General features: G+C 43.9%; 1 protein-coding gene across 1 annotated transcript in view; it reads right to left on the reverse strand.

Moving 5' to 3' along the window:
* SFMBT1 (Scm like with four mbt domains 1) overlaps positions 1-22281 on the reverse strand; it is a 136326-nt gene that overhangs the window by 24192 nt on the left and 89853 nt on the right. Inside the window, exons 4-10 of the mRNA XM_032805826.2 lie at positions 16077-16317; positions 14733-14821; positions 13325-13571; positions 11182-11279; positions 5157-5258; positions 2556-2706; positions 157-239 (exon numbers count right to left, since the gene is read on the reverse strand). Coding sequence (XP_032661717.1) covers positions 157-239; positions 2556-2706; positions 5157-5258; positions 11182-11279; positions 13325-13571; positions 14733-14821; positions 16077-16317 — 1011 coding nt within the window. The remainder of the gene's footprint in view (positions 1-156; positions 240-2555; positions 2707-5156; positions 5259-11181; positions 11280-13324; positions 13572-14732; positions 14822-16076; positions 16318-22281) is intronic.

Here is a 22281-nt window from a genome sequence, read left to right on the forward strand (position 1 = left end):
TCCATGAACAACTATGAGCTCTGTTTAGGTCACAGGGTCAAAAGCATTATGTGTCCACTGTAACAATCACAGGAAGCAAGGGTGTTGTTTATGTAGGTGGACATCATGTGCAGTAGTCACCAGTACAGGAAAAAGCATTATTCTGCAAAAGCTCACCAAAGGAAAGCAGCTCTGGGGAGCAGCCTCAGCACCACATTGTTTGAGGTAGTCCGCCCAATCAAAGTCCTGCCCGGGATAACCTGAGCAAAGAGCAAGCAAAGTGGTTGCTTAATTGTATTACACCAAACAGATGACTCCAGTCAACCACATGCTTGCATTATGCAAGATATGGATGATTTAATTCCCAACTGGGGCCTGTGGGTTGCAGTGTTCAATGACAGGCCTAATCCAGCACCACTCCCACAGAAGTGGTATAAGGAAATCCACAGGAAATGCCAAGTAAGCAACACAGGATCAGGCCCTGTGTGGTTTTGCATGTTTTAAGTTATGCCCTACTGCTTGAGAGTTTGTCTTCACTGCAGCATTAGCTCAAGGTATAACTTGAGTGCTGCCCCTAACCGGATTCCCGTTCTCACACAAAAGTCTCTAGCCAAATTAAGTGGTGATTTAAACTCGAACTAGTGGCTTGTCCAGTGGTATGATTTGAAGTTTGAGCGCTGCTAACACCAGGAGCTAGTAATGCAGTGAGAACTCAGTTACTCTATTATGCTAATGGACACACTCTATGCTGTTCAAGTGTTATTTGCCACTAAGCCCATAGGAGGTAACTTGAGATAACACTGCAGTGAAGACAAACCTTACAATGTCCTTGCATTAGCTTCTCTGTTAGTACAACTGAAGCTGTATTGCGATATGTTCAACCTCATCTTAGAAGCTTGCCTAGATCCCTTTTGAAAATGAGATGTAGGCTTCTATATCAGTTTGGTGTTGCAACACTGAGTGCAAAAACACCTAAATACCTTCAAAAATATGGGTCTTCGTTTCTCATTAGAGACTGTCTGCTTGGAGGTAGTTCGGACATGCTAGGCATGAGAGGGCATTAACCAGAACATGTTACTGCAGGTTGACCACATTCTAGAGAATGCAGAGGACTCCTTGAAAGGTGTCCCACAAGATCAGACTGCACAACTGAAGTGTCTCTCACTTTTAAATGAAGGGTTATAATCCAGAAAGGCTTAGATTTAATAGAAGTCATTATTTACATAGTGCCTTAAATTTGCTAGGCACTGATGTACTATTTATTAAATAAATGACAACTAGTGTAACAAGGATGAATCATTATGCAAATCCACTATGTAGCCATTAAGCATGGTAGTTAATCTACTTTGTTATTACATAATTATTATTTTAATAAATCTATATTAATTTGGGATAAGGGAACTTTAATGCAGAGCTGTAGGGAGCTCCAAGTCCAAAATCTCCCGTACCCAGGCAAAAGTGTTTCTTTTTGGAGCAGATATTCCCTTCTCCTGCACTCTGTCTAAACAGGATTAACATAAAGGAAGAGAAGCAGGGACCAAGAAACTGCACTGTTGTACTATTTTGCCAGCATAGGATACTGCATGTGACTGAAAACAGCAGGGTTTCAGCAACAGAAGAACTATAGCTTTGCCGTAATACTTCTTCAAAGTGGATAGCTAAGGTATTCTCTACAGAGTACTGCTATGACTCAGGTTTAGGAATTTATAAGAGATAAAAAGCTACACATGAAACAGCATCTGTGATACTATTTCAGGTTAAATTGCAGTAATTCCATCTAACCTCTCCTGGGATTAACCAAGAAAGGAGCTATTTATGTTTTTTATATTGTGTCAGCCAAAGCTATGTCCAGTAGGAATCTCAAAAGCACACTTCCTTTAGAGGAGAAACCATTTCTGTGCGTGCTTCTTAGAAGAGAAGCCTGAAATCTTTTAATGGGCTCTGAATGCAGGCCTGGGGAGCTAGACAGCTGGAACAGCAGTGCTGCTTTGGCCATAGTACCTCAGTACACCTAGTTTAAGGAACGGGAAGAGGCAAACTCATTACATTTTCTGCTCCTATTAACCAGTGAAAAGCTAAAATGAAGCTCAGACTCTGTGCTGATGGGTGGCAGTATAAAACCCTAAGATCTTTGCCCTCTGCCCTATACATTTCCATCATTGAGCACTTGGGGAGTAAGAAAATAAAGCTGAACAGACTGGATGAAGAAGAAGAAAATTCCACAGCCATTGTACTGGCTACAGCATTCTGATATCACAGGAAGCGAGACTATAGCTCACTAACTCCCTGCACCCTGGAATGCATGCTCCCTCCAAGACAACCAGATGCTTTCATTCCAAGCCCAGCATGGGGTGCCCATAGCCCTCAAACCCAAGTAGAAGCCCAGACTCCACCAGCTTAATGCTGCTGCTTTCTTGAATTTGGATCTTTCCCCTTCTCTTGCTGGTAGCACACATCTCTTCTGCAAAAATGCTGTCCCAGCTTGTAGATTTTTAACACAGTGCACTGGGGGATAATTATCTCTTCCTTTCAAAGAGGTCTACTGCAGTGAATGAGACAAAAGTGCAGACATGTACCTGGTGGAGAGCTGAGATGCAAACCATTTTTCAGACTCCACTGCACAGGAAAGATACCAGCACTGTTGACATGACAAACGTATGACCGGCTGGTTGTGCATTCTGGTCGTAAGTCATCAATTTGTACCAAGAAATATTTTTCATTGAACACCTGCAAAGTTATCCAAAAAGAGAGACACAGATGGCCTTTAGGGTAGCAGATACACCATTTTAATTTTGGAAGGCTAATCTATTGTCAGGTATTTTCCAAATCCCACATCTGCAAATATTAGAGGGATTTTGGGGTGGTGGGGAGGAGAGAGACAGGATGATTTACAGAATCACAGACCAGCAGACTGCATGATAATATCTGCAAATGTAATAGAACAATTAATAAAGCAGTCAATTTATAGGCACTTAAAAGACAAATGAGGTGATAAATAGCTAGCAATAAGTAATTGCCTAGAGAGCTATATGACTAAGTAAATAAAAATGGGCTCATCAAAACAGTCCCTACCAAGGTAACTTAATTTGTTTTTCTTTGACGAGATAATAAGCTTAGTAGAAAAAAGGAAATAGAGAGGACATACTATATCCTGGCTTCATGTTCCTCACACTACACACAAGATATATGGATTATTATTAAAACAAACAAACAAACAAAAAAACCCCCACATGCACTCACGTTGGTTGTTTTTTGTTTTAAATTCACAATAATGAACTATTTAATGTGTGACAATGTTGAGTGGGATCCTAGAGAGGCTAGTTATTTCATAAATTCACTATTTTCAATAGTGACTGAAGACGAAAGAGAGCGCGAGAGAAGATTAAACTTATATGTGATCCACAGCTTGGAGAGATGTATCCAATATGTTTTTGGAAGACAGGATTATGAGACTACAATACAAATTTAAGAACTGAGAAGTCCAAGAATTATTTAAAATCAGACACAAAGGTATGACATCTTGTAAGGAGTAAACAAAATACATAAAGAGGACTATGGTTAGGAACCTGAGCCACAGAAAATCATATATTGGATGCTAAACAGGATGGATCAGCTATGCAGTGCTGCCACACACACACACACACATGCACACATGCGCCATATTGGGTATTTTTATTTAGAATGTCAGATAAAAAAAATAAAATAAAAACAACAAGTGCCATAATGATTCTACTCCATTCAGAACTCGCGGTACCTCAAAGTATTAAGTTAGTATTGCATATTTAAAGAGACTGATAAGTTAGCGTTCACAGGAGAGAGAAATAAAATGTCTGTAATGTAAGACATGATGTAGGAGCAAAGGTTCAAAGAACAGTAATTCTACAGTAAAAAGCAAAGGGAGCACAACTTTTGTTTGAAAATACATAAAGGAAGACTAAATACGTTGTATAATCTGTGGCGTACAATCTCTTTGGAACCTGCATAGTGTGTGGATGTGCAGTCTCTTCTGGAACCTATAAGTGTTTACTAAAACAAAGATGTCGGTAAAAGCTGTCAAACTCGAGAGTCTAAAGTAGGGCTCTCAAATCCACACTTGGCATCTTTTGAAAATCATTAAGTATGCACAAATTCCACTAAAGTTAATAGCAGCTATAAGGATTCAGCATTGTGTGAAAATCAGGCCATTCTAAGTTGCATGGATGCGATGAAGTGGGGAATTTTTATAAGAATGCTTGTGCCTCAGTTTCCCCTATGTGCTACATGTTTAATGAGGTGGTAGGAAAGGGTGTTTATTGTTGCAGAGAACCATGTGTGACTCTGCCTAGCAGCTGGGATCCAGACAGCCAGGACACTTTGTAACTTAGCGACTGATGGCCTACCCCATCTTGGAAGCCAGATGGCTTTGACCAATGGGAGAACCAAGGGCTACAGAGGGACACCAGGTGATCTTTTTGCTCAGGAAAGATGACAAAGGATAGGGAAGGGGCCTTGGAGGTGATACAGAGTGGGCTGCTGGAAGGAGTGGTCACTTCTGGACTACGAAGAGCTGCCTGAGCCCAACTGGATGCTGGACAGTCCCAGACGGACTTTGCTAAGATTTTCTATGCTTGAGGCCCCTGAGAACTTTCTGTGTTGTGTTCCAGACAAACAATAAACCTTTCTGTTTTTATGCATATTTCGTGGACTCTCTGGGGAGAGGGTGTCTTACGGATAGAGACAGGCATGCTGAAGGTGTAGAGGTGTGGTTCCACGAGGTGATGGAGCCTAGGGTTTAAGCTCTGAGAGAGTGGGACTCCCGAGGAGGGCTGTCACACAGAAGGGGGTTCCTCTCACGGACTGTACGGAGCCAAGACAGCACTGACTCTGTGATTCTGTGACACATGACCAAGTATGGATTTAGGAGTCAAAGTTTAGGCACCCAGCTTTGATCATTTTGTCTGTTTATTCTTTCAAGCTATGATTCTCACTGAACCAATTTTTAACTAAAAAGTGTTCACCCCTGGGATAATGTCACCTGGCAGGTACCTGACCCACACGTGATCCATAAAAAGTCTTCAGCTTAAACTCTAATGTAAGATTTAAGAAAGCATGCAGAGAATTCTCAATCAACAAGTACAGAACAAAAACAGTAACTGAGCTTCAGCCATAGTCAGAGAATTCAGAACGACTCCTGATACCTTAACAACTGTAGCAGGAGAGAGGACAAAAGGTGCTACTGGATCCACAGCCTCTAACTTCATGCTCGCAGTGAATGAATGCACTCCAATCACTGGCTTGTCCTGAAAACCACAAGATTAGAGCACAAATTAACCATGTTGTGTAATGGAAAAGAACTGACAGTTTTCACCTTGAAGCATGTAGAAGTTAATTAAGACTTTTTTTGGCTCATCCTGCCTTGTTCTACTAAATTTTCTAAAGTTTGGCACAGGTGACCGAGTACCAGCAAGAATTGTATAATGAAAATAAGGTGGCAACTGTCCTTCCCCTGAAGCTGTGAGTTTTTCCATAATATCAGGGAAACCAGGGTTGGGCCCAGTCACAGGGTGGCCAAGCCCTGTAAATGAAGTAGGTCCAGTGCCCCAAGCCAGAACAGGTACTTCCATTTGGCCAATTAAGAGGGTGGGGGCAGCAACTGGGGCTATGGAGGATCAAGGAGGAACAGAGGCGAGAGACCCTGTGAGTCATTCAGGAAAGGCAGGTGAGAGCTGCAGGAGACCAGGAAAATGAGGAAGGCCCTGGAAGGATGCGTAGCTTGTTCCTGGGAGAAGGCTGCAGGCAGGAGAGCAGAGAAAGGACAGTTACCTGACCCATAACTGGTGTTCCTCGAGATGTGTTGCTCCTGTTTATTCCACAGTAGGTGTGCATTCTCGCCACATGCACTGGCGCCAGAAGTTTTTCCTTTAGAAGTACCCATACTGGGGGAGCACCACGGCGACCCCTGGAGTGACACCTGTATATCGCACTATAAGGGGAGCCGCGGGCTCCCGCCACCCTCGGTTCCTTCTTGCTGGACAACTCCGACAGAGGAGAAGGAGGGCGGGGTGTGGAATGGACATGAGCAACACATCTCGAAGAATGCCAGTGACGGAACAGGTAACTGTCCTTTCTTCTTCGAGTGATTGCTCCTGTGTATTCCACAGTAGGTGATTCCAAGCAGTATCTGTTGGAGGTGGGTAGAAGCTCACGATGGTTTGGGATGAAGTACCACCCTGCTGAACCCGGCATCATCCCTAGACTGAGAGAGAATTGCCTAATGTGAAGTAAATGTGTGAACTGATGCCCAAGTGGCCACTCTTCAAAATGTTCTGGATGGGGATATGGGCGACGTAGGCAGCTGAGGAGGCCTGAGCCCTCGCAGAGTCTGCCCTAATGTTTGGTGGTGGGGGAATCCCTGCCAAATCACAGCACGTGCGTATGCACGAGGTGATCCAGCGGGAAAGTTGCTGGGTGGAGATAGGTTGCCCCCTTGTCCGCTCGGCCGAGGCAACAAATAGTTGAGAGGATTTCCAAAATGGCTTAGTCTGGTTCAGGTAAAAAGCCAGCACCACACGCACGTCGAGCGTGTGGAAGTGGCATTCCTCATTAGAGGAGTGGAGTTTAGGACAGAGCACGGGGAGGAAGATGCTCTGCTCTATATGGAAGGCAGAGACCACCTTTGGTAGGAATGCCAGGTGTGGGCGGAGCTGGATTTTATCCCTATGAAAAACCATATAGGGGAATTCCAAGGTTAAGGCTCTAAGTTCTGAGACATGTTGGGCCAACATGATCACGATGAGGAAGGCCACCTTCCAAGAGAGGTGTGACCAGGAACACGTGTCCAGGGGTTCGAAGGGAGGTCCTGTGAGATGGGACAAGATGAGGTTGAGGTCCCATTGGGGCACGGGGTGGCCTAGCATATGGGAATGAATGGTCAAGGTCCTTCAGGAAGCTGGAGGTAATCAAGTGGGAGAAGACCAAGTGGCCTTGCACCGGCGGGTAAAAAGCTGATATGGCCGCCAGGTGCACCCTAACTGAGGCAGGTGCCAGTCCCTGGGCCCTAAGGGATAAGAGATAATCCAGCATAACTGGAGAGGTGTGGTGGCAGGAGAGACTCCCCGCTCACTCACCCACCTGGAGAACCTGGACCACTTCACCACGTACGTTCAATGTGTGGATAGGTTCCTGCATTCCAGGAGGACTCACCTTACCTGCTCTGAACACCTATTCTCCTCCTCATTCAGCCATGGAGCATCCATGCTGTAAGGTGGAGCGCGGCCAGACTGGGATGGAGGAGGCACCCTCTGTCCTGGGAGAGGAGCTCCAGGCAGAGCGGTAGCGGCCCCCCCGAGGGCGCTAAGAGGCGTAGGAAGGGCCCGTACCAGTGTTGGCAGGCCCACACTGGGGCTATGAGAATGACTTCTGCCTTGTCCACCTTCACCTTTTAAAGGATCTTGGTGATGAGGGGAAATAGAGGAAAAGCATAGAGAAGCTGGCCTGACCAGCTCAGGAGGAACATGTCAGAGATTGTGCCTTCCCCCACTCCTCCCCTGGAGCAGAACCGGGGACAACACTGGTTTTGATGGGTTGCAAACAGGTCGATCTGGGGACATGTTCCGGGTCCCCCGGGGCCATCCTGGAAGGTGGGTGATTTGGCGGGGGTGAGGTGAACTGCAACACGTAGCCCTTGGAAATGGTACTGAGGACCCAATGGTCCGAAGTTATACGGGACCATGCCCTGAGGAAGGCAGACTATCGATTGCAGAACACAACTTTATTAATCAGGGGGTCTCCCTGGCAACAGGCCCGGTGCCCCCCTGCAAATAGTCAAAACCGTCTCTTTCCCTGCCTCTTACCCTTAGAGGGTCCAGGCTGCGGGGCAGAGTGGGACTGCTGCTGAGATCGATGCTTCTGGTCTCTAGGTCTTTTGTATGGGGACTCATATCTCATCCTCACTGGTTGAGCCGCCGGGAGCGATTTGGCCTTGTCCTTAGACCTAAGGTCTGCAAGGTGGTGCGGGAATCTTTCATCTCATGCAGCCTGACGTCTGTCTGGTCAGCAAAGAGCACCTTGCCATCGAACGGGAGGTCCTGCATCAGAGACTGGGCCTCTGTCGACAGCCCAGACAACAAGAGCCATAACGCCCTGCGCATGGCAATCGCGGAAGCTATCAAGCGGGCCGCCATGTCAGCAGCATCGGACGCTGCTTGCAGGGCTGCTTTAGCCACCGCTGACTCCTCTTCCACGAGAGCCTTGAAATCCTTCTTATCCTGGTATGGGAGGAGGGGCTCAAATTTAGGCAGGGACTCCCACAGGTTGAAGTTGTACCTGATCAGCAAGGCCTGGTGGTTAGCTATCCGAAGCTGGAAGCTGGCTGACGAATACAATTTTCTGCCAATGGAGTCCAGTCTCCTGGTGTCTTTGTTCTTGGGGGTGGGCATGGGCTGGCCCTGTCGCTCTCTGTGGTTTACCGATTCCACTACGAGCAAGTTGGGTGCCAGGTGGCAATAGAGATATTCATGGTCCTTCACCGGGACAAAGTATTTCCTCTTGGCCTTTTTCGAGATTGAGGCCAGAAAGGCAGGAGTTTGCCACAGGGAGGTAGAGATATTGGCAATAACTTGGTGCAGAGACAGGGCCACACGGTCCGGCGCTGAGGGAGATAGGACCTTAGAAAGGATAGCAGACTCATGACCCACAGACTTGTCCTGTGGGCGGCCAAATGAGGCCAATGGAGCCTGGGACGCTCTGGCAACTGAGCGGGCCTCCGATGGGGCTGGCACCGATGGCCACGGTGCCTACTGGCACCGCTGTCCTTGCCACAGGATCCCTTGCCATTGGTTTGGGTGCGCCCATGATGGCAATGTGTGTACCGGCAGAACAGAGCATGCCGAGGATGGTGGACAGGTCCGAGGCTGAGGTCGCTGATGAGCGCTCGGTGCCGCGGGAGCGGCGTCTGTGACATTGTCTATCTCGGAACCGGGATCGCGACACTGATGAATGGTACCCATGCGATGAACTGCTTCAGTACATGTGACGGTGACGCGAAGCCCGGTGCCTTGATGCTGAGGTACCCTGAGGGGAGCCTCTGACATGACGTCCAGACGAGCAGGAGCTGGAACGGGAATGCCGATGTCTGTCCCGTCGAGAACGGCTCTGGTATCTAAGTCTAGCAGGGGAGCACTCTCGGTACCTCTATTGGTGCCTACACTCGCTGGCAAGCGGTGGAGAGGGTCCCCGCAACTCCCATCCCGACAGCGGCCCAGACGGTCTGGCTGGCATTGAGGGTGGCTGGGAGCAGTCAGAAGAGTGGCCACTGCAAGCTGAGTGGTGCAGAGAGTGGTCCTCGGAGGTCTGGTGGGTACCCAACGGAGGTTTGCCTAGAGACCTAGGGCTCATGCCTGTTTGTGAGCTCGGGATGGGCAAAGACATGTCCTTCGCAGCCTGCACCGCCTTCGGTGTCAATGGCATCCGTACCAGTGAGGATGCCTGGGCTGACAGTATCGGGGCTGCTCCACTCCATGCGAGTTGGAGCTTTCGAGCTTGTGGGGGAAAAGGGATCTAGGGCTGCCCTGCGCAGGACCAGCCTCTCTCTTATCCTTGTCGTGGCATCGTTGCGAGGCCAGGCCCTTCCCATGCTTTTTGGGAGGAGAGCGGCGCCGACTGGTCGAAGGGCCCTCGCAGGGCCTCGCTACGTACCGACGATGTGGCGGCCAGCACCAAGTCCAATCTGCGTACCGGCGTTGGGGTCAGCGCCGACTCCATCAGGAGACCTCGAAGTCTAATGTCTCTCTCTTTCTTAGTCCTTGGCTTGAGCGACCTATAAATCTTGCAATGGTCGCTAATGTGAGTCTCACCCAGGCAGCGAAGACACTCAGCGTGAAGGTCGCTCCTGGGTATGGAATGGTGACAGGAGTTGCACGACCTGAAGCCTGGGGCATGGGGCATGCCCCAAGCCCACTCTAACAACTGAAGAACGATCTATCAATGGTACCACTAAGGTTGAGAAGAAGGGCTGCAGCAGAGCTGCAGCACAAAGTTCAGACTACATTCACTGGCGGCAAGAAGGAACTGAGGGTGGGGGGAGCCCGTGGCTCCCCTTGTAGCGTGATATACAGGTGCCACTCCAGGGGTTGCTGTGGTGTTCCCTCAGTACAGGTACTGCTAAGGGAAAAACTTCTGGCACCGGTGCACATGGCGAGCACGCACACCTACTGTGGAATACACAGGAGCAATCATTCGAAGAAGGTTGGTATCTCCAAGCCAGACTTCTGGAGAAATGGGGGCTGGAGAGGGATGAAGGCGAGAGGAGCAGTAGAGGGAGTTGTGTGCTGACTCCGTAGCTGGACAGAAGAGCAGCAGAGGAACTTAACCTGCTGCTATCTCCAAGCCTAGAAAGCAGGAAGTAAGGGAAAGTGTGAGGACCAGGTGGAATGAAGGATGCTTTCCTGGTGAAGATGATCTCCCAGCATAGTGACTGTGAGGAAATTTCTGCTGGGAAGATCCAGGTTGCACTTTAGTTGGAAGGGCTGGTGTGGCTGTCTCGTCACAGAGGCATAAAAGACGACTGACGAGGAGCCTTGGGGTGGTGGAAGATGCTGGCATATGGTATGCGGTGTGTTGTCATGGGATTTTAAGGACTCTATAGACCAGTGTGCTAAAGGTGACTATGTAGGGACTTTTTTTTATGCACTATAGTTTTGATAATAAACTTGCTTCAAAACCTTCCTTGGGGCCAAAGAGACTGAAGTGGAATCCTTGGGTTGCCTGAAAGGGTAAACTGAGGCAGGTGCATTTGGGCCACAGCCTGCCACAGAAAGATGTTCCACGTGGGACAACCCTATGACAGGCCCCAAGAGATTTCCCCCAGGAGCTTTGCAAACTGTGGCTTGATCTTGCAGCAGAATGTGGCCACAGGCCAAACAAGTCAGTTAAAATATTTTTCTAATCCTCAACACTAAACAAGGCAAGACAAAGTAGTTGATCCCTAATTTTCAGCCACCTGAATGGGGAACATCAGAACGTATATCAAATGGCAACACTGCTCAACAAACACCTGACCCTGACATGACACATCACTGTAGTCAGCAGTGGCAAGCCTTCATTCAATTTGCTCCAATGGCTTGCTCTCCTACATTAACTGTGACAGCTATGACGAAAGCCAGCAGTTCTCACTACATTATCTGGAGCCTTGCTTGATCAAATTCCGTGCACTGGATATTTTACCTTGAAGAGATCGGTGGGTACTGAGGACCCTTCTTCTTCCTCTTTCACCTTTGTCAAGATGTCCTGCCACTCTGCCTCACTCTTCAGGGACCGGATAGCTTCAGCAAAAAAAGGTAGCACAGTGAATGAGCAGAGTTCTTGTAACTTCCACAGAAAATGAAGAGGGTGAAGCTAAATTACTTTTATTTTTGACCCATTAAATGCTAAGCAGAGCATCCATTAAGAAACTATATTGCTTTACCTCAGAGCTCCGGCTAAGAACTCTCAGCTTTTCTAAACGCTTTAGGATACCTTGTGTATGAAGAGCGACTACATTAATCAAGTTCCATTGTGTGAACTATATGCTTCTACATCTTTAATTTGATGGAGAACTTGGGGTCATACTGATCACACCCACAGTGTAATAAAAGAATGTAAAATACTGAATTTACTAATGAGATGAGATTTACTGCTGGTCATTTCCTCTATTTTTATGGCTGCAGGTTCAACTGGCAGCAAGCAATGAAGTATCACAGAGTGCAGCACAGTTAGGTGGTGCTGTTTCCTTTAATATGCCCCATCACAGGTTGCTACCACCTCCAATGGGGAGAGATAATTTGGGTTCCTGGTAAGATTTATTAAGGGATTCCTGGAACTGGATACGAAAGGTTTTTCTCACAGAATATCAAGGAGGTAGCCCAAAACTAAATTACGAAGATAATTCATATGCCCAGTGTTTTAAAAAACTGCACTATTCAAATCCTTAACGAGAGAGAGACTGATGGCATAGAATTTTGTTTATTTTCCACCAATATAGTGATGCAGGTGAAACAAACAGAATATTAATTTTTCAGTGAGATTCCAAATCCTCCTGGTTTGGGAGTTGAGACAATTATCAATGGGCAAATACTCTCACAGATGTCGGCAGGGAGACGGATTGGGCTTCTCCTCTAACCACTTTTTTTTTTTCTTTTTTTTAAAAGATTGTGACTTCTAAAAAACTAAATTCACATGCACTGCTTGAAGTTAGAATTTAATGTAAATACCCATCACTGAGACCATGGGCACCATGTGTTTCTGAAGTAAATTCTCTTCTGCTTTTGCAGGTAAGGGATTAAGAGAAAAGCCCAACACTTTACATCAGAAGCGTCACTGCCTTTTGATCTGGTGACCAAAACCAAGAATTATTGTGATTCAGGGGATAATTTCCAAGGCAGAGGAAGGACATACTTTCAAAAAAGCAGTGTGATTAGTCACTCTCAACAAGTCAGCTATATGACACAGCAAAATATAATTAGGAGGAACAGTACCCCTTTGGGGGAGTTGCGGCCACATACCCAAAACCACCAGAGGAGTAAAGATACTTGGCAAAACAGCATCTTTGGAAGCTTGCTTCTGTTTAGGTAATTACTGCCTAAGGTGTGACCCCTGATTATAGTGGACAATCAATTATCACAATCAGTTTAATTAGCTCCTCTTTTAAAACATGTCTTGTATGGTTTTGTTAATGGAGGAGATTCTTATGCTTAAGTGGGAGTGGCACCATCTCCACTTCCCTGAACTTCAGAGAGCCATTAACATTGACAGGCATTTGAACTACATACATTGTTCACCCCCCCATTCTTTAGGGTGTGCTAACTTTCCAGGCCAATCTACTATGCACTGTTGTACTCCTACTTCAGATGGAAGTCTAGGCATCATAGCGGGCTGGGAAGTCTCTATTGGCCTGGCTTTAATAGAGGTGTGCTGTTAAGGAGCAAGAAATGGGGACCTTTGTGCAGAGCTCTCGGATGGAGCCTCCCGAGAGATGAAATATAGCATTGCAATAGTTACACTTTATTACAAGGATTGTTTTCCTCCTACCAGAACCCAAGGCCATTAAAATAAATATCAAAAGACAATCCTTCCCCCACATTCAACCAGGTTGAAGATGGTGACAGGCAAAAGCAGCTATAAACATTAGAACAAGAGGGTGTAACCTCTGTCATACTATTTAATGAAACGCTCTTTCATTAAGGAGTGGGATATTTGTTAGATCTCAGTCTCAAGGTGTGTGCACACATTAAATCTGGATTCCAGATCCAGAGTAAAGAAGAGGGGACTGCAGTCTCAAGCTCATGATCACCAGCTCTATCGACAACAGATTTAAAATGTTACTTGGTACCTGCTGGAGGTTGGAGGTCATATCCCTGTTGAGTTGCCCATCCCATTTGATGAAGAAATGGATCCAAGTAGAACATCCACTGATCAGACTGGTCAGAATCTACCAACCCTTCATAGCGCAATTTGAGCCTCCCACCAATGTTTTCAACCACCTTGACAATCCAGGCTGCCAAGGAATCTTGGGAGTTTTGACATTCCAGTCTGGAGCCTGGTGCAATGAGATCCAAGGGATTCTTCCCTCTGTGAAGCTGGAGGCCAAAATGGACAGAACACAAAAGGACCATAAGGAAAGTAACCTATACAACTAGTTCAAAAGAGACTGAGTTATGTAGATTCTGCACTGTCACTGATGCTGTGTCTTAGACACACCTTCGTGCTGTGGACCACTTGTCCAACTGAAGCACGAATACAGGAGTCAGATACCATAGCACCACTAACCAAAGAGATTACAGAACTCACTAGCCATGGTTGCTTGCATCAGAGCTCCTGTGGTATCTGCAGTCATGGTCATAAAATTATGGGTTTTTTGCAAAGCCATGGGATCAATGTGCTGTTCATCTGTTGTTTCAGAGGCATTTGACAGTTGTACATTCAGGGTTTGAAGTGGAGTAATACAGCCCACCCTTTAAAAATTCAGAAATCTTTTTAATATGTAAGAGAACAGGACAGAAAAGAAGCAAAGATGCCCATGTTAAAAGGTGGAATATAAACAATGTTTAAATGGTAAGCATATCACTCATCTTCCAAAATGTAATCACACTGCTCTGTATGGGGAACAGATTAAGATTAGAGATAGAATCAAGAACAAAAACCTGGCCATCTCATTCAATTTTATTCAAACCAAGGATCTAGCTACAGAGAAATGGGTGATGGCTAGGTTCTGAATTTGTCCAATTTCAAGCAGAGGTACACGAGTTAAGAAGGGAGACAAAGGAATGGAAAAAGTATCTGTTCAATAGTAAAGAGAAGATTAACAGGGGACATGACTCAGGAAGGAGGCACTTTGAAGATCAGACAAGGAAGAGATTCCACAAAGCTATTTGGAAGGAGGAACAGGCTAAGAGAAAGGGCGGGCACTAAGAGAATTTTAGAGGAGGTCCTTTAGTCTGACAGGCGTTAGTGGGTGGAAGAGAAAATCTGAACCTGCAGTTACAAACACGTTCAGGAAAGCATTTGACAACACACAAATGCTACATAGATACCAGAAGGTGGACCAAAAATATTTTTCTGAATTTCAACAGCTTACAGCAATAGCACTTAAAATTAAGAAAGATGTAGAAATGATTCACTTACAAAGGGCTTTACTTTATATACTGTGGTTAAAGATGCTAAGAGTGTCGTAGCCCTAAAAAAGAAGCTTCACTGTTGTTTCAAGTGAGTTAATTCAGTCTATTTGAATAAACACTCACACCCTCTAGCAGGTTAGCAGGAGCACTGCATGCTCCTGTCAGTGTCTGTCGAAGGAATTCTTCCTGGTCAGATATCTTATCCTTGATACCTAAACAAAAAACAAGGGTTAGAGATTACTTCTGTGGCCAGCAAAACGCTACTTCAAGCAACAAGTCATTTGAGTGCCCTTGTGACTTTTCATTCAGGAGGGTACATTGTCATCCATGTCAATTAGGCGGCCCATATACTTCTACATCAGAATGTGACTTTACCTTAGATTACTTAATGATAAGCAAGATTTCACATTAGTGTTATTTCAACAGATGGTGTCAACTCAGAACTTTCCTTCATTTCAGTACAAGAGTACAACCCCTTCAGATAACAGATAAGAGTTGGTGAAAGTGGGTGGGTCTGAAGTTTTAAATAAAATCTATCATGAAGTGAACTTTGTTAAATAACTCATCTCTGTTTCACCTGCTTTGAAGTGTGAGCATCAACCACTTTGATAAACAGGTTTCACAGGGAACCAGAATGAGGAGCTGCTCTTGGGGCATCAGGTCTCAGCAGTTACCCAGAAATGATGCGAGGGAGCAAACACAAGCCCCTCTTGGGGATGGCCTATCAGACATTCCATTCCACAGGCAGGCACCAGATGAAAACCAAGAGCACAACCCCGACAGCATCTTCATCAAAGATCGTTCTCAGGCTGTTTTCTTTTCAGACTCTGGTAATTGACATCAATGGGAGAACCATACGGATATGTGGCAATGAGGGAAAAAGAGTATTAAGAAGGAGGACGAGGTTCTATGTAGAGAAGGCCTATACTGGGGTGGTCATACAGAGTCTGTTACAAGGAGGGACAGCAAGGTAGTTAAGTGTAAAAGACCAATTGTGCAGCTCAAAATTAACCCAGTATTTGTTTTCTTTTATTTTTTGTACATCACAGCCACTGATATAAACATGGCTTTGGGAATGAAACTTATGACAAGCACAAGGCATAGTCATTTACAGAGGAGGTTCTATGTAAAAACAAGTGGTTTTATGAAAAGAAAAAAAAAGTGAGTGGCAAATGCCTAAAAAATAGCAAAGCCAAAGAATTTGGGGGGCAATGACTAGTGAGTACCAAAAATCTACGTTTTAAAGGCAAGTCTAACTTGCGTCCAAGCTACTGGTGCATCTCAGAAGATAAAAGGATTCATTATACCTAAGTACAAGGAAGTTTTTAAGAGCAGACAGTCAAATTAGCTCAACAGTTTGAGATGTTTTATAGCAAGTGCAAATTGCTTCTCCTAACAGTTACAAAGGGCAAAACATACATGAAAAAATAAATTCCACACTCCCTCGCTTACATGGGGAGTTGTTACCTTCAGGCACTTTGAGAATCTTTTTGTTCTGCTCACACCAACCAACTGGGTGTAAGTCAGCTGTCATTATGTCGCACCAAAAGTCTGCCTTGCGGTCTTCCCCATAGCCATCGTAGCGTAATAGGAGCAACTGCCCACAGGTAGTGATGATGGTGGCTACCCAGTAGGTATTGTGGTCAGACTTGATAGCAACCTCGAGCTTCATACCAGGGGCAAAGCCATTCTGCAAACTGGTGTCCACCTGAAAAAAGTAAAAACAACCACAACTCAGTGGCTTATACAAACTCTATGGTAAGGGAGGTAAAGCACACCCTTTTCTATTTGGCCAGCAGCCCTACTAAAGCTCAGAAAACTGTCACCTCCCAAAATGCCAGTTTGCCTCCTCAGGGACATATATGATCATCTAAATAATTAAATGGCATGAAAGAATATTTTTATCATTAATTAAAATAAAACCTGCTCATTGCAGTACATCATCCTTTACCCAAGTGCTCAGTTAGTCGTAAGTGGGCATTCAGGCCAGTTGATGCTAAAAGTAAAATATTTCAACATACTTTGATCCCTGGTATAAAAGAATAACATTTTCATTATTCCTCATTATTTTCATTATTCTGAAATATCTCAATTGGCACCTCTCCATCCTATTCTCTCTAACCTCGTTGGATCAAGAGCCCTCTTATGGAAAGCGTAAATGAATGCTTCATACTGAAATTCCACCACCAGCTCCCACTCTAGGGACTGAGGCTTATTTGTCTAACAAGGTCTGACTCAGCTGCACAGCAAATTCCAGGCTTTAATGATTTTTCTGAGGCTGCTCCCTCTGAGTCCTGGTCAGCATACTGTCCTGTTCTTTCACTAAACAGATGGCTTCTCTTCTGTCAACAAATTTTACTCTTTTAATGTTTTTCTTCTCTTCAACTGTACTTTGCTGTGAGTTTGTTTCTGTCCTTCACCCCAGTCACTGCACCTCCTTACTACTTCTAATATCTTAGAGGTTTGGAATGGTTTTACCATTGCAGTCCAGTAATGTCCACATAAAGCCTAAGACTGACATACACAATTTGTAAAACATTAAGAGCACTGAAGAGCCTCATCTTATTCATTCTGCTAGCACCATCATTAAACTTCTTTCCAAGATAAAAAAACAAGAGTCTGGCTGCACAGTCTTTCATACAGAAGCTTCTATCCTTTTCTCAAAATGAGAATGCAGTACAGGATGCTTCCCTTCCAGTGACTGAGGTACTTCTGACAAGGCAGGAAGACCTTAACTACATTACCACTACAGCAGGGGTCGGCAACCTTTCAGACGTGGTGTACCGAGTCTTCATTTATTCACTTGAATTTAAGGTTTCATGTGCCAGTAATACATTTTAACATTTTTAGAAGGTCTCTTTCTACAAGTCTATAATCCATTACTAAACTATTGTTGTATGTAAAGTAAATAAGGGTTTTAAAATGTTTAAGAAGCTTCATTTAAAATTAAATTAAAATGCATAGGTCCCCCTGGACTGAAAATCAGCTTGCATGCCGCCTTTGGTGCACGTGCCATACGTTGCCTACCCCTGCACTACAGTATATATCTGAGCTGCCTTTCCACAGCTGAATCTGGCCTCATTTCTCTTGGATTAACTGCTAGAAATATTTTGCTACAAGTCAGACACAAGTTGGTTGATTTTTTTTTGGGGGGGGGCGTGTGTGTTATTACTACCAACCTTCTTGTTACTGGCTGGCCTGTAATTACTTGGATTATTAGATTTTAATCAACCATCCATTTAAGCACAAGTTTATTATACATAGAAATGTCAGGAACACCAAAAGAAAACCAAGGGATACGTTTATAGATGCCCATTATCAGGGGCAGCTCTAGGTATTTTGCCGCCCCAAGCACCGCTGAAGGCAGCCTGTCTGCAATTTGCCTGCGGGAGGTCCCCGGTCCCACAGATTCGGTGGCACGCCTAAGGGAGGTACGCCGAAGCCCCGGGACCAGTGGACCCTCCGCAGGCATGCTGCCGAAGGCAACATGCCTGCCGCCCTCGCGGCGACCAGCAGAGCGCCCCCTGTGGCTTGCCGCCCCAGGCACACGCTTGGCATGCTGGTGCCTGGAGCCACCCCTGCCTATTATTAAGTGCTCAGCTTCTTAAGCTTTTGCTCTTCACCTTTGGAGTTCCTGGTCTATTTGACACTCAGAATCCTTAAGAAAAAAAAAATCACCTAAAACCTAGGCTATTTGAAATAAAAATTTAAAAAGAGCACAATATTTTACACTCAATCTTGAGAAGACAGCCACAAGCTCCCTTCTCTACTGCAGCTGGCAACATCTTCTGTACAAAACCTGAAGGAGGCAAAGCAATTCTGTGTTTCCATGACAGTAAATGGGGGTCCCTTCTCACTGTGTTACAGAGATAATTGCATGGAATTAGAAATGAACGCTCTGACAGAAGTAGCCACCTGTGGAAGTACTGTAGTGCCATAGTCCCATGTAACTGCAATAAAGGTTTGCCCGTTCACCAGAGGATCCCTTGGAGCAAGAGAGGTGAGTGCCCTCTTCTGGTATAGAAACAAGTCTGCAACCAAATTAAATTTTGTAGGTATTTTGCCACCCCAAGCACCGCAGACAGGCTGACAAGATTCTGATGGGTGACACACCCTGGGTAACAATTATGAAAATCTGTTAAACTTTCAAGGATTGAATTTAGAGAAGAGAATGTTATGTCTTGCAAGTATAAAACTGAGTTGCCTGACTGAGGATACATCTCATTATTGTTTGTATTGCAACAGCACATAGTGGCCTCAGTAGGACAGGACCCCATTGTACTAGTTGCTTTACAAATACAGAAGACTTTCTCTGTCCTAAGGAGACAACACTGATTAACAACAAGATGTAATAAGCATAACACCAGGAGGGAAGAGGTGTTGTACAAATAGAATAAGGGAACACAATCATGTGGGTACATAAGGCAATGATGTGCTCAATTTCATGGCCATATACAAGTTACACAAGCAAAAAACATAGGAGCAATAGAGCGTCTCAAAGAAAAAGATGGCTAGAGCTGGGAGGCAGGGGTTAGTTGTTTTTTTCTTTTTTTACATGGACAAAACCACAATTTTTCTCCAAATCTCATTCTTGGGAACTGATGAACCCTAACTTAAAAACTTTCCAACAAATTTCAGTCAGAAGCAGACACATAGCAGGAAAATTTCAGCCAGAACAGTTAAAGTTTAGCAAAGTGATAAGCACTGAAAACAGTCTTATAATAGGAAGTGTCTGGCAACCTGAATTATAGGCAATGCTTGCAGGTCTTCCTATAAAAATCCAACCATCTCTAATTGACAATCAGCCTGGCATCACAAGCTGGCTATCATCTCAACTATAGGGAAATGAGAGAGTTGAAGGGAAAGCATAAGCAGAGAGATTAACAGATTTATTAGTCCAAGGAAAATAAGTATAAGAATGCACCGAGAAGTTAGACACCTGGTCACAGAGCACACAAGTTAAAATAACCTTGATCACAGGAAGCAAAATGCTTCCAGGTTCCTGAGTCAACTCAATATGTGGGCTAGAACCATTTGAATGGGGCTCATGGACTTATTTCAGGTGTCCCAGACTAGATCAAAGGTTATCCATCTGTACATATGCTAGTGGTAATGGTATATTTGCTTACTTACATGCTGCTGATTCCCTTGTTCCTAGCTGCAAAATCATTCATGGATTCATATATTAAGGCTAGATGGGACCATTATGATCATCTAAGTTTGACCTCCTGCATAATACTGGCCTTGGAATTTCATCAAATGGTCTGATGATTATTACCCTCACTAAAGAAACTGCACTTTTTTTCTAGGCTGAATTTATCTAGCTTTATCTTCCAGCCATTACATCGTGTTATCCCTTTGTCTTGTAGACTAAAGAGCCCTCTACGATTAGAAGTTACTGTCTATGTAAGTACTCATGGCCTGATGAAGTCACCTCAGAACCTTCCTTGTTAGCTAAATAAATTTAACTTCTCAACCTCACAGTAAAACAGGTTTTCTAGACCTCAAATCATTCTCATAGCTCTCTTCTGAACTCTTTCTAATTTGCCAACATCCTTTTTAAAGCGACTACACTAGAACTGGATATAATATTCCAGGGATGTTCTCACTAATGACATATACAGTGCAATAATACCTCTCTACTTCTCATGATAGGCTCCCACTTACACATCCAAGCATTTGCTATCTTGGTCCTTTGAGTCACTGCTTACAGTCCCTCATCTAGTAACGGTAATGTATATTTAGGGCCCTTCATTCTTATTTATTTTATTTTATTTTCCTGGCAATTTATAAGTGCTTATTTCCACAAAACTAAAACGGGTGAAAATCAGTGTAAAAACCTATTAATAATTTTTCAGGGTAAATAAACAGGGTTGATTTTGGTCGACAAAAAGGGGAAAAGAGCGTTCAGTAAATTAATTCTTTGAATTACGTTCATCAATGCAGTTTGCCTCAGAACTAAAACACAACTCAAAATACAATGCCACTTCTGAGTTTAAGAAAACTATGTATCCCTAATTCCCGAATAATTTTTTTTATTTGAACAAACAGTTTACTGTTGCAGACTTCGAACTATTAGCCTATAAATATTTGCATTTAATAACTGGGCCACACCGTTTGCAGCACATACACTCAACTTCATCCTTTTCTCTGTTTTTTTTTAAACTTTGTTTCTTCCTCTTTTAGTGTGTCAAATCTTTAAACAGTTAATCTGCTAACAGCTTGAAATGTTTATGTGGTGAGAGTGAGATTCAACAGTATGTTCAGATGCGCACGCATTTCAGAACATATCTGCCTGTTTGTTTATTGTCTCTCTCTTCTAGAATAATACATAGCCTTACTTCAACAGGCATCTTTGCATATACATGCAAGATTTTTTAAAAATACTTGAATGATACAAAAGTAGGGTGAAAAATCGGAAAAAAATAAATACCTTTTGTAAAACCAGAGAATTTTTCGGTAAAAACTGGTTTAAACTGAAAACAAAGGGGCTTACATATACTTTTGGTTCTTAGATCACCTTGAATTGAGCTATATTAAAATGCATGTTGGTTCAAGTAAGCCTAGCTTTTCATGGGATCCAGATCACTCAGTAGAAGGCTTTTGACTTTTTTTTTTTTTTTTTTCCTATTAAGCATTATGTTTTCTTCCTATGATTGGTAAAGGTATTGAATTGCATTTGGCCAAGATCAGATCACTGTGGGACCCATTATAAATAACCCCACTGGATGATTCCCCATTTGCAATTGCTTTGAGATCCATCACTAAGCCAGTTTTTAATATGTGTTGCATTAATTTTGTATATAGCATATATATTTATCAGACTATCATGCATATAAAATCATACTAAAAGCTAGAAAATCTATTACTTTCCATTAAAGTAATTGCTGTTGTTACCAAGTGATAATATGTGATCAGAGGGGAGATGTCCCACAAGACTCTGAATTTGTGGAGGGGAGAGGAAAGGGAGACTATGCATGAGGTACTATTAAACTTCTTCCTAGTGTGTAGCACATCTTAAGACTCACTGAGTAGATCACCAACTCACGCCGTTATAGCCATGGTGATTTTGTAATGTGTGCCATACAACTATAGTCTCTTAAACTGAATAGCATGAACACAAATAAAATGCAGGACAACAAAAAAACATGGAAAGAATGGCCTGCATGAAGACAAATGGACTGAAGGAAACTTCAGAAAAGAATCAATTGTTCATAATTAAAATGGCAAAGAAGACAAAAGATGGATTAACAAGGGCTGCCGCAAAGTCCTGATAGCATGAGACAACAAGGGTGAGCCTCTGAGTTACCTTTTTTAAAAAATGTACTATAGGGTATTCCTAATATTAACCACCATGCTTGAATGGGGCTTCCCACTACAAGAGTAAGGGATGAAATGAACTCCTTTCCCACTTTGGGAAAATGTTTTATGGAACTGTAGTTGAAATCCGTAGTTTACAAAATATTCTTTAAATATAGACTTGTTACATTATATAGGGACTTAGTTGTGTCTCATTCTTTTATTATTTAATTTTAGTAACTAAAATGTCTCCAAAGAAATGTGTCACCAGCACAAATGGGGTCAAATATAGTGAAGTACGTTATTTCTAATATTGTACCAATGCGGGAGTACGACAGATAACGTTGGTCTCTTAAGATAGCTTTGAGCTTTG

The sequence above is a fragment of the Chelonoidis abingdonii genome, chromosome 16 (assembly GCF_003597395.2).
Source record: "Chelonoidis abingdonii isolate Lonesome George chromosome 16, CheloAbing_2.0, whole genome shotgun sequence".
Taxonomy (NCBI): domain Eukaryota; kingdom Metazoa; phylum Chordata; order Testudines; family Testudinidae; genus Chelonoidis; species Chelonoidis abingdonii.